Consider the following 14,082-nt stretch of genomic DNA (forward strand, 5'->3'; position numbering starts at 1 on the left):
CACGTTACGGACGGTTGACGATGTGGGTTCTCTGTCACTCACCTGAGCAAACCAAACGAAAAACGCCTGCTTGTTGGTGAGGTTTAGGTAGGGGAGGGGCTCTTCCTTGCCATGCTGCTCTTCCCAGCGTGCATAGGCCTGACACAGCACAGATGCAAAGGGCAGGAAGATAACAACAGTGAGACCCAACATAGATATTGCAATCGTGGTGGAGCGACGATGATGAAACAAACTATCAAACCATTTTTATTTATTTTACCAGGTAATGCCCACTGAGCTATGTAGCTCTTTTTCAGAAGCGACATGGCTATCACAAATGATCGCTCAATAAAGTGGCTTATCGTGTGGAAATGTATAGCAGCCAAATAATGTAAATGCATGTCGATTCAAAATGTGGAGGAATAAACCAGAGGACACGGAGAAAAATCTACGCGACCACGGGGAGAGAAAACATACAAACTCCAAATATAGAACAGGCTTCATGGTCAGAATGGAACCCACGAACTCCTGCATACCAGGCGAGGGAGTTAACATCTCGCAACTGCGGCGCGTGACAGACAAACATTGTTTGGATAACAAGTGTAGAGAGATGCACGCCAGCAATGACATCGAGAGAAACGGGAACACGACGGGCGGGGCACAGTCGCAGATCGGAGAACGTCAGATCGACTGTTGGAACATGGGATGAACTTGGGCAGGAAGCATCACTTGAGGGCCGTGGGCTGCTGGATGAGACTGGAGACAGAATGGCAGCCCAAGGAGGACTCGTGCCCCGAAGTGGAAGGCCACCGTGGACAGAGGAGCAGGGTTATCTCACGAGACCACGAGGACGCGTTCATCCAGCAGTGGATTGAACATAGCTGTTAACAGTGACGTAAAGAAGATCGTAGCAAATAGTTATTGCCTTACATTCAAACTTGAAACTACACATATGTTTTTATTCTGCTCGTTTACCCAGGAAAGTCTCATTGAGTCTCAAGACTCCTTTTCAAGAGGATCCTGCCAGCTTTTCACATTAGGGGGGAGGCACGGGGGGGGGGGGGGGGCAGCGACGTTGCTACGTGCCATCCCAATTTAGTAAATTTAGTAAATTGCATGGATCGCAGTATTGGGATGATTGTTCAATACTGGTGACATTGTGTGGTCTCCCGGGACCCCAGAGAACCCAGAGTAATATTCTTAGGTTTTTTCGGTACCGAAAAAACCTAAGAATATGAATCATTGCAGTCACGAAAGCTTCAAATCTAGAACCCAGAGTAAACCCACGTACTACGAGGGGGGGGGGGGGGGGAACGACATAAAAGTGCCACACAGAAAAGCGCCAGAGTCGGGAATCGAACCCAAGCACTTCTTGTCGTTGCGAGGTAAGAGTGTTACCACTGCGCCGGCACCCTCCCATACATTGGAGTTAAATTAACATCTTTGACCTCCAAAAATATCAGCTGGCTATTAAATACTTGACACGCCCGATTTGTCTCACTGAAATACACCCACTTTGTAGATTACTGTCGTGATTTTTTTATTCTTTCGCCGTGACAAGAGGCTTTGTAAACCAAACCAGCTTTGGGATTTGCTCTGCCGAGTCAAATGCCGCCGCTGCGCCGCGTGGAGACCTCCACTTTTCCCTGGAGGAGCTCACTCCACACAGCAGTGGAACTCCATTTCTCTTGATACAGTCACATTCACACATCGCTGTACGTTTACTCCAAAGCAAGGAAAAGATTATCCAACATCGTCTTGTCAAGCACACTGAGGAGAGGCTTGCGGATCCCCAATGTGGTTTCAGGTAAGTGCGGTCATCACAATAGTCTGGAACATTGGACGGGTTCCACAGGACTTGAAGGATGTCCTGGTTGTTCCCCTCTCTTTAAGAAGGGCGACAGCAGAGACTGTAACTGCAGGGACATCTCTTTCCTCAGTCTGCCAGGAAAAAGTTATCCAACATCGTCTTGTCAAGCACACTGAGGAGAGGCTTGCGGATCCCCAATGTGGTTTCAGGTAAGTGCGGTCCTGCACAGACACCATATTCTCTGTCCGTATGCTACAGCACAGGTGTAGGGATTTCCACTAGGACCTACATATCTACTTTATTGACCTGGTCAAGGCCTATGATACCATCAAAAGGCCACGGCTCTGGGTTGTTCTTCGTGCTTTTGGAGTCCCTGACTCTCTGCTCACAATGATTAAGGACCTTCATATGATGGTGGGCAGGTCCAGGTAAAGCTACACGGCCAAAAGTCAGAGCCATTCCCTGTTCACCTTTGGGTGCGACAGGGATTTCTGCTGGCTCCTACATCATTCAACATATTTTTCGACTACATATTTCGAAAAGCCTTCCATAACTGTACCGAAGGAATTTCCATTTAACAGACACAATGGGAAGCCGACTGATACCTGGGTGCGGTCAAGGATGGCTCCCTATTGGTTAACCATGGTATGTATGCTGGTGATTGCTGTTCACTCAGAAGAGTTGGAGGCACTACTGCTGAACCTGGAGTGTGTCACCATCAGCCCCACCAAAACTAAGCACCTGCCTGGGTATTTTGTGTCATCAAACACTCCACCCCCTCAACACCCTATTGGTGATGGAGCAGTTGTGGAGATTGGAGAGGTTTCCATACCTGGGCAGTGTCCTTATGACGAGCTCAGGTTTGACAGAGGTCTCACCCCAAATCAGTTGAATGACATTATATTTTCATGAACTGCCTAACGCTATGTGGAAGCTACCTGGTCTGTCACTCCACATGAAGCCCCAGGTCTTCTCGGCCATGGTTATGCCCTCCCTTCTCTATGCTTGCAAAACGTGGACCCCCCCCTGATGGAACATCTGTGCTAATTAGAAACATTCAGACTGGCCTGCCTACAATCTATCCTGGGTTTAACTAGGCTAGATTCTGTGAGGAACTCACCAATCCTTGAAAGATCTGGGTACCTTCCCATCGGCGAGCTCCTAAGGTAGGCAAGGCTGCATTGGCTGGGGCATGTAACCCACATGCACAGCCACCACATCCCCAAACAGCTTGTGTTTGGCTGGAATAGGGGGGGGGGGGGTTAAATGAGCGGGGCATGGGCTAGAGAAGAGATGTACTGAGGTGGTACGAGAGGGTATGGAGCCGAGTGTACTTGCCGATGACCGGCACCAGCGGTGTCAATATCAGCCTCTTTGGAGGAAGCTCATGAAGGACGCTGCTACTGGGTAGTTAGAGGCAGTCGCCCTCCAGCAACAACGGAGGGCAGAGAAGCGACGTTCACAACAATGAGCGGAGTGCTGGGCGGCTAAAACACAGCAAGTTAGCACATAGCCTGGCATCAAGCGCCGTGGTAACGTCACCGCCACTTTGTGGTGAATAGTGGCTGTTGTGTTGCTGTTTTGTATGTGTGCGTGCGTGCGTGTGTGAATGTGTGCATGTGGAAGAGAAGCTCTCTGGCTCACGAGAAGTGCAGTGTGCAGGCCGCCGTTGTCCGCGATGTTTTCCCCCAGGGTCTGCGTTCCGTTGATGCGCCTCTCCTTCCACGTGTAGTTGCTGTACTGCACCTCCATGCAGTGCGTTCGCAATTTAAACTCATTGTGCGTCGCATTCTCCCACCAGTTTTCCTGTTTGCCTTCCACGTTGTACTCGCTCCCTGCGTCGGTCACAGGGAAACATACCTGGGTCATGGTGTGGGAAGTGGCATAAGACAAAGATCCCCTGTATAGCATTAACAGACTGTTGGGTCAAGTGCTGTTAGCGAGCACCTATGAAGGCCAGCGCGATGGGTGGCCAGTACCACGCCCTGACCGCCTTTGTCTCTATCTCTCTCTCCCCCTCCCAGTGATGCGATGTTCACACATCGTACCAGGTACTCATTTTGAGGCTGATTCGACCAAGGAAAGGCCCAGGACCAATTCCGATAATCTTAACTGGTGTTAGCTGTGAGCAGGGAACAAACTGGTACGATCGGGTTCATAGCGGAGCGCACTAACCATGAGTTACATGGCACTAGCACGGATTTAGTTTGGAGGATTTTCTTTTAATAAGCAATGTTGATTAAATTGGTTCTCCTGATCCTAAATAAAAGCACCCAGTGTTAAGCCACGCGGAGTCTGCCTGAGTTTCTTAAAAGGTTGTAGGTCAAGGCTAGAATATATTCCTAAGTTTACAACGGGGCTGAGAGAAGCCATATACGAGCAGTCGTAAACAGAGTTTACCGTGGCCAGCAATCACATTCCCACGCTTATCCAGGCAATGCAAGGGGGTGACGGGGGGGTGGGGGCCCAGCGGTGGCACGGTGACCGTCGGGATTGCTGGGCCCTGCCCGTACCTAGCAGAGCGCCGGGGCCTTACCTTTGTTGTCAAATCCGTGACACAGCTCATGTACCGATGACCGTTCCAATCCCAGCGTATTTCAGGAACCTGAAGGGGAAACACGAGCACTGCGGGAGTGACAACCCATAGCCACCCTCCTGGGAGAGCCAACGTAACTCCGCACCATTCCATATTTTGTAACGCCACACATTTGTTACCGTAGTTACTAGTGCTTGTATATTTCCACGTGCAGGAAAGTGTTACAGATTATAATTTGTTATTAAGCTTGTTTACGCAGAATAGCCTCGCTGAGTTTTATGACTCGTTTTTAGGAGGGTCCTGCCAAATTCATGCAGTTGGGGACAATTATTGGTCTGTGTATTCCTATTGAGCAATTTGTGATGTAATATTTAAAATTTGGCACATCTTTAGGCCTGTGACACTGACACACAATGGCCTACTTGTGCATATGATGTCGCAGGATCTTTAATATCCACTGTGAGGCAGACGCCGCGTTAATACCACACCGCGGTATTAATGCCACGGTGGCAAATTGCTAATTCCGTCACCGGGTATGGAGGAGGTTGTGGGTTTGATCCCGACCCTGACGCCTGTATATTTAAAGTTTGCATGTTCTCCATGTGGTCGTGTGGATTTTCTTCCGGGTCCTGTTTTTTCCCCTCTACATTAACAATCAATATGCGTTTAGAGTATATCGCTGCTGTAAATTTAGACACGATGATCAGCCACTTCATTGTGAGCTCTCATTTGTGGGCCAGGTCGCTTCCTAAAGAAGGAGCTATATAGCTCAGTGGGCGTTACGTGGCGAAATCGTTTTAGTTGAATGAGGGTGGCTGCTGGATTCGAACCGTGGACCCTTTGCCCCTCCATGGAAGAAGACGTGCAGAGAATAACGACGGAGAGAGAACGTGGAGTCCCTCGCTATGCGGAACAGAGACACGAGAGCGCTGGCAATGTGCATCCAGCGGTGCCACTCAGGATGCAGGTGAACTGCTGAAGAGCGGGGCGGTGTGGGGTTTGTACTTGATCTGACCAAGGCCCCGATCCTATTGAGTAGAGTGTATCAAGGCTACTGAAAAAAAGTAAACGTAGTCAAGTAAATAGATGCGTAAGTTTTCGTGCAGTGGGTGTACTCAAGTCACAACACCTGCTTCTCTTCCTGGCGCTTCCCTCGCACTTGCCCACTCCCATCGTTGTCTCCGTTTCTCAAGCCTCCTAAACACCTGCTCCATTCAAGACACCCGTTGCACCTTTATCCACTTCTAATGTGACCGTGCCATTTTGTTGGTGTGGCCACTTGACGTTTTGAATCTCTGGACCTGTGCTCTGCAACTGGTGGTGTTAAAAACTCCGTGAAGAGGGTAAGGACAGTGTCATGGACACAAGGCAGCTATGGGTACCAGCTGCTGCTGGTCCCGTACGGGACAGGTTCTGTAATTGGTGTAAACGTAACTACCCCTATGTAACACCGTGTAACACTGTGTAACACCGTGTAACACTGTGTAACACCGTGTAACACTGTGTAACACCGTGTAACACTGTGTAACACCGTGTAACACTGTGTAACACCGTGTAACACTGTGTAACACCGTGTAACACTGTGTAACACCGTGTAACACTGTGTAACACCGTGTAACACTGTGTAACACCGTGTAACACTGTGTAACACCGTGTAACACTATGTAACACCGTGTAACACTGTGTAGCACTGTGTAACACTGTGTAGCACTGTGTAACACTGTGTAGCACTGTGTAATACCGTGTCACACTGTGTAACCCCCTTACACACGAGGCTATTGAAGATCCCAACCCGACGACGTGACCCGACCCACCGAGTGTTACCCACAATGACGACCCTTGACCGTATCCACGCTGCCCTTTAATCCCCCGAGCGGGGCCTTCCCCCCGTCCTCTGGCTACGCTCTCCTTTGGGCACCCCCCAGCAGGCTCGCTCCCCTGATTATCCGAATGACGGGATGTACCGGGGTTTCACGAGGCTCGCTCCCCTGATTACCCGAATGACGGGATGTACCGGGGTTTCACGAGGCTCGCTCCCCTCTTCTTGGTTCTTTCGGTAAAGTCACGTAGAAGGGAAGTAATATAATAATAAAAATAAAACATAATAAAACAATTCTCACGACGTTTCGGCCACAACGCAAGCAGCCGTCCTCAGGTGAAAACCAGGTCCGTCGAGGCGACAGAGTCTGAATGAAACAGCACACGAGCTTGGAGCATATATATAAGCTGGGCGCATTGACAAAGGAATTTGCATATCAAAAGGAATTTAGCATATTTATGGGAAATGCAGGAATGTGATTAGTACTGCATATGCATGTGCATTAAGCAGGATTAACAGCATCAAAGGGAGCTGCAGTTACTACTGCTGCAGCAGTTGCTGCTGCTGCTGCAGTTTCTGCTGCTGCTGCAGTTGCTGCTGCTGCTGCACTTACTGCTGCTGCTGCACTTGCTGCTGCTGCTGCAGTTGCTGCCTTATCCATTTTAATATAACACTATGTATTATTCTACCCACCCTAATGTGTATCATACTGCTATATGTTTACTGTACAATTACGACACCATACATTACTCTGCACACTGCACCATGCCAGTGAGTGGAACGCGGTCTGAAAGTCACCGTAAACGTGAACACAATCAGTTAAGATCCGAAATGGTTTATTACGTCCTTCCAATGATTGCTAAGCCAGAATCCATCTTCTCGGTTGAAATTGTCCCTGTGTTTGTATATGTGGATCGCCTCATGAACGAATCTCTCATGATAGCCAGATGGCTTGCAGAGAACCTCTGTCTTGGAGAAGTCAATGTCATGTGAGCCCACTGAATTGTAACAGTGATCTGCCACGGCTGAGGTGTTTGTCCTACCGTGTTTCAGGTCTGCCTTATGTTCACGGATGCGGTCTGAGACATGTCGTTTGGTTTCTCCAATGTAACTGCTACCACAGAGGCAACTTAGTTTGTAGACGCCAGGGTACTGTATGTCTGGAACCACATCTTTTACAGACGGGACCAGATCACGGATTTTATGTACTGTGTTGAATCGGACCTGGATCTTGTGTTTAATCAGGATTTTGGAGATCTTTTTTGTGACCCCAGCAATGTAGGGTAAGGTGATGGTCTTGAAAGGCTCCTCAACAGGATCCTTCCAAAATCCTGATTAAACACAAGATCCAGGTCCGATTCAACACAGTACATAAAATCCGTGATCTGGTCCCGTCTGTAAAAGATGTGGTTCCAGACATACAGTACCCTGGCGTCTACAAACTAAGTTGCCTCTGTGGTAGCAGTTACATTGGAGAAACCAAACGACATGTATCAGACCGCATCCGTGAACATAAGGCAGACCTGAAACACGGTAGGACAAACACCTCAGCCGTGGCAGATCACTGTTACAATTCAGTGGGCTCACATGACATTGACTTCTCCAAGACAGAGGTTCTCTGCAAGCCATCTGGCTATCATGAGAGATTCGTTCATGAGGCGATCCACATATACAAACACAGGGACAATTTCAACCGAGAAGATGGATTCTGGCTTAGCAATCATTGGAAGGACGTAATAAACCATTTCGGATCTTAACTGATTGTGTTCACGTTTACGGTGACTTTCAGACCGCGTTCCACTCACTGGCATGGTGCAGTGTGCAGAGTAATGTATGGTGTCGTAATTGTACAGTAAACATATAGCAGTATGATACACATTAGGGTGGGTAGAATAATACATAGTGTTATATTAAAATGGATAAGGCAGCAACTGCAGCAGCAGCAGCAGCAAGTGTAGCAGCAGCAGTAAGTGCAGCAGCAGCAGCAGCAGCAACTGCAGCAGCAGCAGAAACTGCTGCAGCAGCAGTAACTGCAGCTCCCTTTGATGCTGTTAATCCTGCATAATGCACATGCATATGCAGTACTAATCACATTCCTGCATTTCCCATAAATATGTTAAATTCCTTTTGATATGCAAATTCATTTGTCAATGCGCCCAGCTTATATATATGCTCCAAGCTCGTGTGCTGTTTCATTCAGACTCTGTCGCCTCGACGGACCTGGTTTTCACCTGAGGACGGCTGCTTGCGTTGTGGCCGAAACGTCGTGAGAATTGTTTTATTATGTTTTATTTTTATTATTTTATTACTTCCCTTCTACGTGACTTTACCGAAAGAACCAAGAAGATGAATCCCTGCAGTCACGAAAGCTTTAAATCGAAAAAGCTCGCTCCCCTGATTACCCGAATGACGGGATGTACCGGGGTTTCACGAGGCTCGCTCCCCTGATTACCCGAATGACGGGATGTACCGGGGTTTCACGAGGCTCGCTCCCCTGATTACCCGAATGACGGGATGTACCGGGGTTTCACGAGGCTCGCTCCCCTGATTACCCGAATGACGGGATGTACCGGGGTTTCACGAGGCTCGCTCCCTGATTACCCGAATGACGGGATGTATCGGCATCGCACATGTAAAACAATCCACTGGCCAGCAGCCTTCAACCCAGCGAACCGACCGTGTCCCGTGGCGCCACGTCACGCTCGCTCGCCAAGGCCCTGGAATCCCCACAATAGCTCTCAAGTAACTTATTTCATGGTCAATTGTGATGGGGCAAATTTCCTCTGCTGTTTTAGCTGTGTTGATAAAACCACAAATACAGAGATCCCCCTGTATAGCCTTTCGCAGACTGTTGGATCAGGTGCTGCTTGTAAGCACCTATGAAGGCCAGCACAGCACACGAGGGGGGTTGGGTGGTCAGAACCACATCTGGTTGCCTTTGTGTCCCCAGTGATGATGGGTACATACAGTACCAGGGCATTCATTTATTGCTGACATGACCTACGGGAGGCCCAGGGTCGTTTCACCGTTATTCGTCGTGAGCGGGAATCAAAGCCGGGGTCGCCGAGTTCCTAGCGCAGCATGCTAAACACTGCGCTGCCCAACGTCCCCCCACCACTGTGCGATAAACCACTCTCACGTGCACGCCCTACGCCTCGTCCCTCTTGTCCTCCGCGTACCGGCTGTGGCATTGGCATTGGGATTTCGGAGTCTCGGATATTTCCCATAATTTAAAATGGATCTGTTGTTTTCTACTGAACAAAAAAAATCCATTTAAGATTTTTCGGTCGAAAACTTCGGAGGAGGATGTCACGGACACCTCTACCGCAAACTCAAACCGGGAAATAACGGGCGTTCACAACTGCATGACAAAACTACTCGTTAGATTGAGAGTTAGCGATACTGACGTTGCTGCCAATGAGTGCTGCGAAAGTCAATTTGAGAACGCAGCAAAACGACTGCAACTTCAAACGCCACACAGACAGCCGCAGGTGCTGGTGACCTTTGGACCCAGGCAGAAACGGCCTCATTCCATCACCCGCTACGCTGACTCGGCACTCTCCACGAGCTTTGGGCAGGATGCCACAATAAAGACTGCTTTACGACGGCTTTACTGCCGTAGAGAGGGCCCAGGGTTCTGCTTTGCTGCCCGTATAGACACTCGTTCACAGCACTCACAGGGAACTCTTCACTGTGATGCAATCACTGCAATAAATGTGCTTCAATACGAGAGGCATGCTTTTGTTTGCATATAGTAAAAATGATTGAAAACTATGACTCAATAATAAAAGTCTATCAAGAGATGATAGTATATTCTCCGTGTTGGTGCAAGAGGTACTGTACACCAACCACCGTACTTGCCTCCTCTTCTATTATAACTTTGACGGTGCTGTTTGTTACTGGCTGATGGATGTTAGGGACCTGTACTCAGCAACTGCACGTGTTTCTGTTGCGTTTCCCATTGCTGAAGTCGCGTGTGTGTGTGCCTGTTCAACTCTTTCCCGTGCTGCGGTGAAGCGTTTGTATTTCCCCGTGCCAACTGTGCCAACTGGCACTGATGGATCGCCATCTCAATCACTTGACCCAAAAACTCCCGCACACCTGACCCTGGCCTCCAGCCAGAGCCTCTGACACTTCCAAGGTGACGTCAGCCAGCGGTGACATCACCTTTGTGGTGAATGGCGGCCGTCGTATTTCTGTCTCTGCGTGGCTCTGTCTGGATTTACTCCAGCCTGTTTAATTGTGCCCTTGTGTTTCTTACCTTCCTCTATGTGTGACTTGTTTATGTCTGTTTCTCGCTCTATGATTCACTTCTCCACGTCTATGTTTAACTGCGATGCCTCTCTCCGTGGCGTTTACCCTCCGTGCATTTAAACCTCCGTGCGTTTAGCCTCTGTGTACATCGCCACTGCTCGGGTTTCTGGGACGACGTCAACGTGCGTTGCTTTCCATTAATGTACACATTTTTCTATTTCCTCACTGATCTTCTCCGTCTGATCCTCGACGGCATCTCTCGTACCCCTCTCTATGCCGAGCTTCTCTTCATCTTCACGTTAAATCTCACACTCATCGCCGTCATCAGGAGCCATGACCAAACTACCTGCGATGTTGCGGTGCCTCAAATCGTCTCGCTGTGCAGATGAGCTACTCTCCTCGCTCCACCTGCGTGGTGGTTATCTTCTTGAGCTCGTTCCCTCGTGTTGTTGCTATTCTGTCACCAGTCTCGTCCATCGACCATCAACTTTCATTGCCATCTATGACAGATGCCGGCTAACGGAGCACTCCGGATGGTTAAGTGCCAGATAACAGAGCTTTTCCCTCTTGTTATTAACAGTCTGTACAACAACGCTTCACGATTTTTTTTCCATTGAGGGTTCATTCCACAATGAACATTTTCACTTCTCTTGGGCGGTGACGCTGCCCAGTGGTGGGTAGCGTGTTTGCCGCTTGTTATAGACGTTCACGGTTCGAATCCAGTGGCCACCCCGGTCAACATTGCGGTGTGTGTTGACCGTAACAATGCAACGCGCCGTCTGCTTTATGGTGGACGTTAAAGATCCCGCTACATCATTCGCAAGAGTAGGTCATTTGTGTGCCCGCGTTCAGGTCTAAATTTGGTACATTTGAAAATCACCCTGCAAATTACTCAATTGAGATGACACACGATTAAAAACGATTAAACTAAAACTATCTAAAAAATATTTTAGAAGGTAAGGCCCACTGAACTATAGAGAGCTCTTTTTCAGAAGCGACCTGGCCACAACAAAGTGGCTTACCACCTTGTGGGAATCTATAGCAGCTAAATACTCTAAACGCATGTTTCTAAACATCAAGGGACCCGGATAAAAATCCATGCAACCAGCAGGTACAACATGCAAAATCCAAATATACAGGTGTCAGGTCAGGATAGGGATCAAACCCACGACCTCCTGTATACCAGGTGAGGTGGTTAACATCTCACCACCATGGCACACAGCAGCAATCATCGCCCCCACTGGCAGACTGATGCCCCAAGTCACTGTTACAAACGAGACTCATTCATCCTGGTCTCTTGAGATCCCACCTCGTTACACTCAAAGCTCTCTAGACTTCGTTTAATGGACAGCAGTGGACGTGCAATAGCGGCCGTACGTGGGGTAGACATCTTGGTAAAAGGGCTCCTGCATGATGCCGGCTGGAATGTACATCGTGTTGAGGCTCTCGTAGTAGTAGAAGGCATCCACGGTCTGCGGTGGGGCCCTGTGTGAGACAAACACAGCCATCAGCAAAGCGACCTCACGAGACACCCGCTAACTAATAGGGGTTTTCCACTTTTTTCTGGCAACAAAACTGACACCTTTTACAAGGAATCATGTTTACATTAACCACAATACTTGCAGTCAAAATGCAAACAAAAAACAATACTCTGAAAATTTATGAATTGTCCTTGAAACTCATTGGTCCACACCAGAGACAGCTTTCCTTAGAGCCTAGTCTCATATGGTGTTCGACCAGATGATGCCAAAAGTTTCAAGGACAATGCATAAATTATCAAAGTATTGTGTTTTGTTTGCATTTTGACTTCAAGTATTGTGGTTAATGTAAACATGATTCCTTGTAAAAGGTGTCAGTTTTGTTGCCAGAAAAAAGGGGAAAAACCCTATTAGTATATTTTGGTACTGGCAAAGGAGGCCTCATGATGAGACAGCCGCTGCTTGGCGGCTTTCCTCGCGGCCATTTCCCAAATTGTTGTTCCCGAGCGAGAGAGAGGAGGACGTACGCCCATTGTGGCTCGATTATGTTGCAGGCCAGGACTCCTACGTTTCCATTTCAACCCCCCCCGGCAATACACGCGACGCGATTCGCAGCTACGTCTCTGCCATTACCCCCTGGCGGGGTAGTGGCAGGTCGTTAAACCCTTCTCACATTCCACAGCTGTGGAACTGCGCAACGAAACATTCGTACTGAATTAGTTGGCATGGAATTGAAAACCAGGATATCTGCTTTCATGCAAGCATTGTTGGTTCCGTTTTAGTTTGGATCCCAAAATATTGGACGAGCCCATTTTTTTATAATTCACATGATTCTGATCTTACGTCACCACAACTAAACACACACATATTCTGAAAGATTGAGGACAAGAGGGATGCTAATGGCAGGTTTAAATGAAAACAACATTTGCAACATCTTATGAGATTAAGAAAATTGTGTGCGGTAAGGCAGTCTGCCGCCAAACGTAAGCCGACATTAGTTTATATAAATGCTTCTGAATTATTCATGACTTTTTTTTCCACCAAAATTAAGAGCAGAATGTAACTTTTTAACAAAACGTGGCCGTGTGTCGATGTTGAATTCAGTCATGGATAATCCCGAGCCACCGGTGAGAAGCAGCTTTGTCGGTCAGAATGTGATCAACGTGTTGGCAACGTGCGAACAAGACATCTGTGTCAACGTGACGATCTTGTCGGGCGGTGGAGAGTTGATGACAAGAATGATGGCATTAAACTACCACCACGTGGCCAAACCCAAGCACCAATACTGATCATTAAAATGCCATCTTTCACATTTTTAGACATAAAACTCAAGATATTGATAATTAAAGCCCTGTTGAGAATGTTAATAGTACTTTTATTACCCATCTGTAATGCTTATCCAAATGTAATGCTTTGAAACATGTTACTAAAACACATTTAATATTCTGTTGTTTAGATTTGTGAGTGTCTCACAGTTGCTCAGCACAGGCACCAAGGCCAGCAATGTACAGCACCATAATAAACCTTGACTTAAAGCTTGCGTGACTCGCAGGAATTCATACTCTTTGGGTCTTTCGGTAAAGTCACGTAGATAGGTTCAAAGAAAATAACAAAAAACTACGACATTTCCATCGCAACACAAGTGGTCATCTTCAGGAAAAGGGGGGTTAGCTTCCAAAGGCAAACTGTTTATAATGGTTTGAAATGGGCATAGCCCAAATGTCAGTAGCCAATGACAATGCGAGTGGTGGGCAGCCAACCCGATGGTGGTCGGTTCACCATGTTAATGGCAAATAGTCAGGAATGTGAGCGACTCGATCAAATGAGGCTGCTTGTCTCATCTGGGTGAGTGTGTAGTTGTGACCTGCGGTGTGGTGGGTGGATAGGTGGGTGGGTGGGTGTGTAGTTGTGACCTGCGGTGTGGTGGGTGGATAGGTGGGTGGGTGGGTGTGTAGTTGTGACCTGCGGTGTGGTGGGTGGATAGGTGGGTGGGTGGGTGTGTAGTTGTGACCTGCAGTGTGGTGGGTGGATAGGTGGGTGGGTGGGTGTGTAGTTGTGACCTGCGGTGTGGTGGGTGGATAGGTGGGTGGGTGGGTGTGTAGTTGTGACCTGCGGTGTGGTGGGTGGATAGGTGGGTGAGTGGGTGGGTGGGTGGGTGTGTAGTTGTGACCTGCAGTGTGGTGGGTGGGTGGTTGGGAGAGTGTGT

At 48.3% G+C, this 14,082-nt stretch overlaps 1 protein-coding gene across 1 annotated transcript in view; it reads right to left on the minus strand.

The window, feature by feature from the left end:
• Window positions 1–14,082, minus strand: part of LOC133343096 (endothelin-converting enzyme 2-like) — a 92,113-nt gene that overhangs the window by 4,574 nt on the left and 73,457 nt on the right. The window contains exons 17-20 of the mRNA XM_061552600.1: window positions 11,776–11,883; window positions 4,326–4,394; window positions 3,434–3,624; window positions 43–138 (exon numbers count right to left, since the gene is read on the minus strand). Coding sequence (XP_061408584.1) covers window positions 4,352–4,394; window positions 11,776–11,883 — 151 coding nt within the window. The 3' untranslated portion in view covers window positions 43–138; window positions 3,434–3,624; window positions 4,326–4,351. The remainder of the gene's footprint in view (window positions 1–42; window positions 139–3,433; window positions 3,625–4,325; window positions 4,395–11,775; window positions 11,884–14,082) is intronic.

Source organism: Lethenteron reissneri, chromosome 16 (genome assembly GCF_015708825.2).
Source record: "Lethenteron reissneri isolate LAM-NWPU_2019-01 chromosome 16, ASM1570882v1, whole genome shotgun sequence".
NCBI lineage: Eukaryota > Metazoa > Chordata > Hyperoartia > Petromyzontiformes > Petromyzontidae > Lethenteron > Lethenteron reissneri.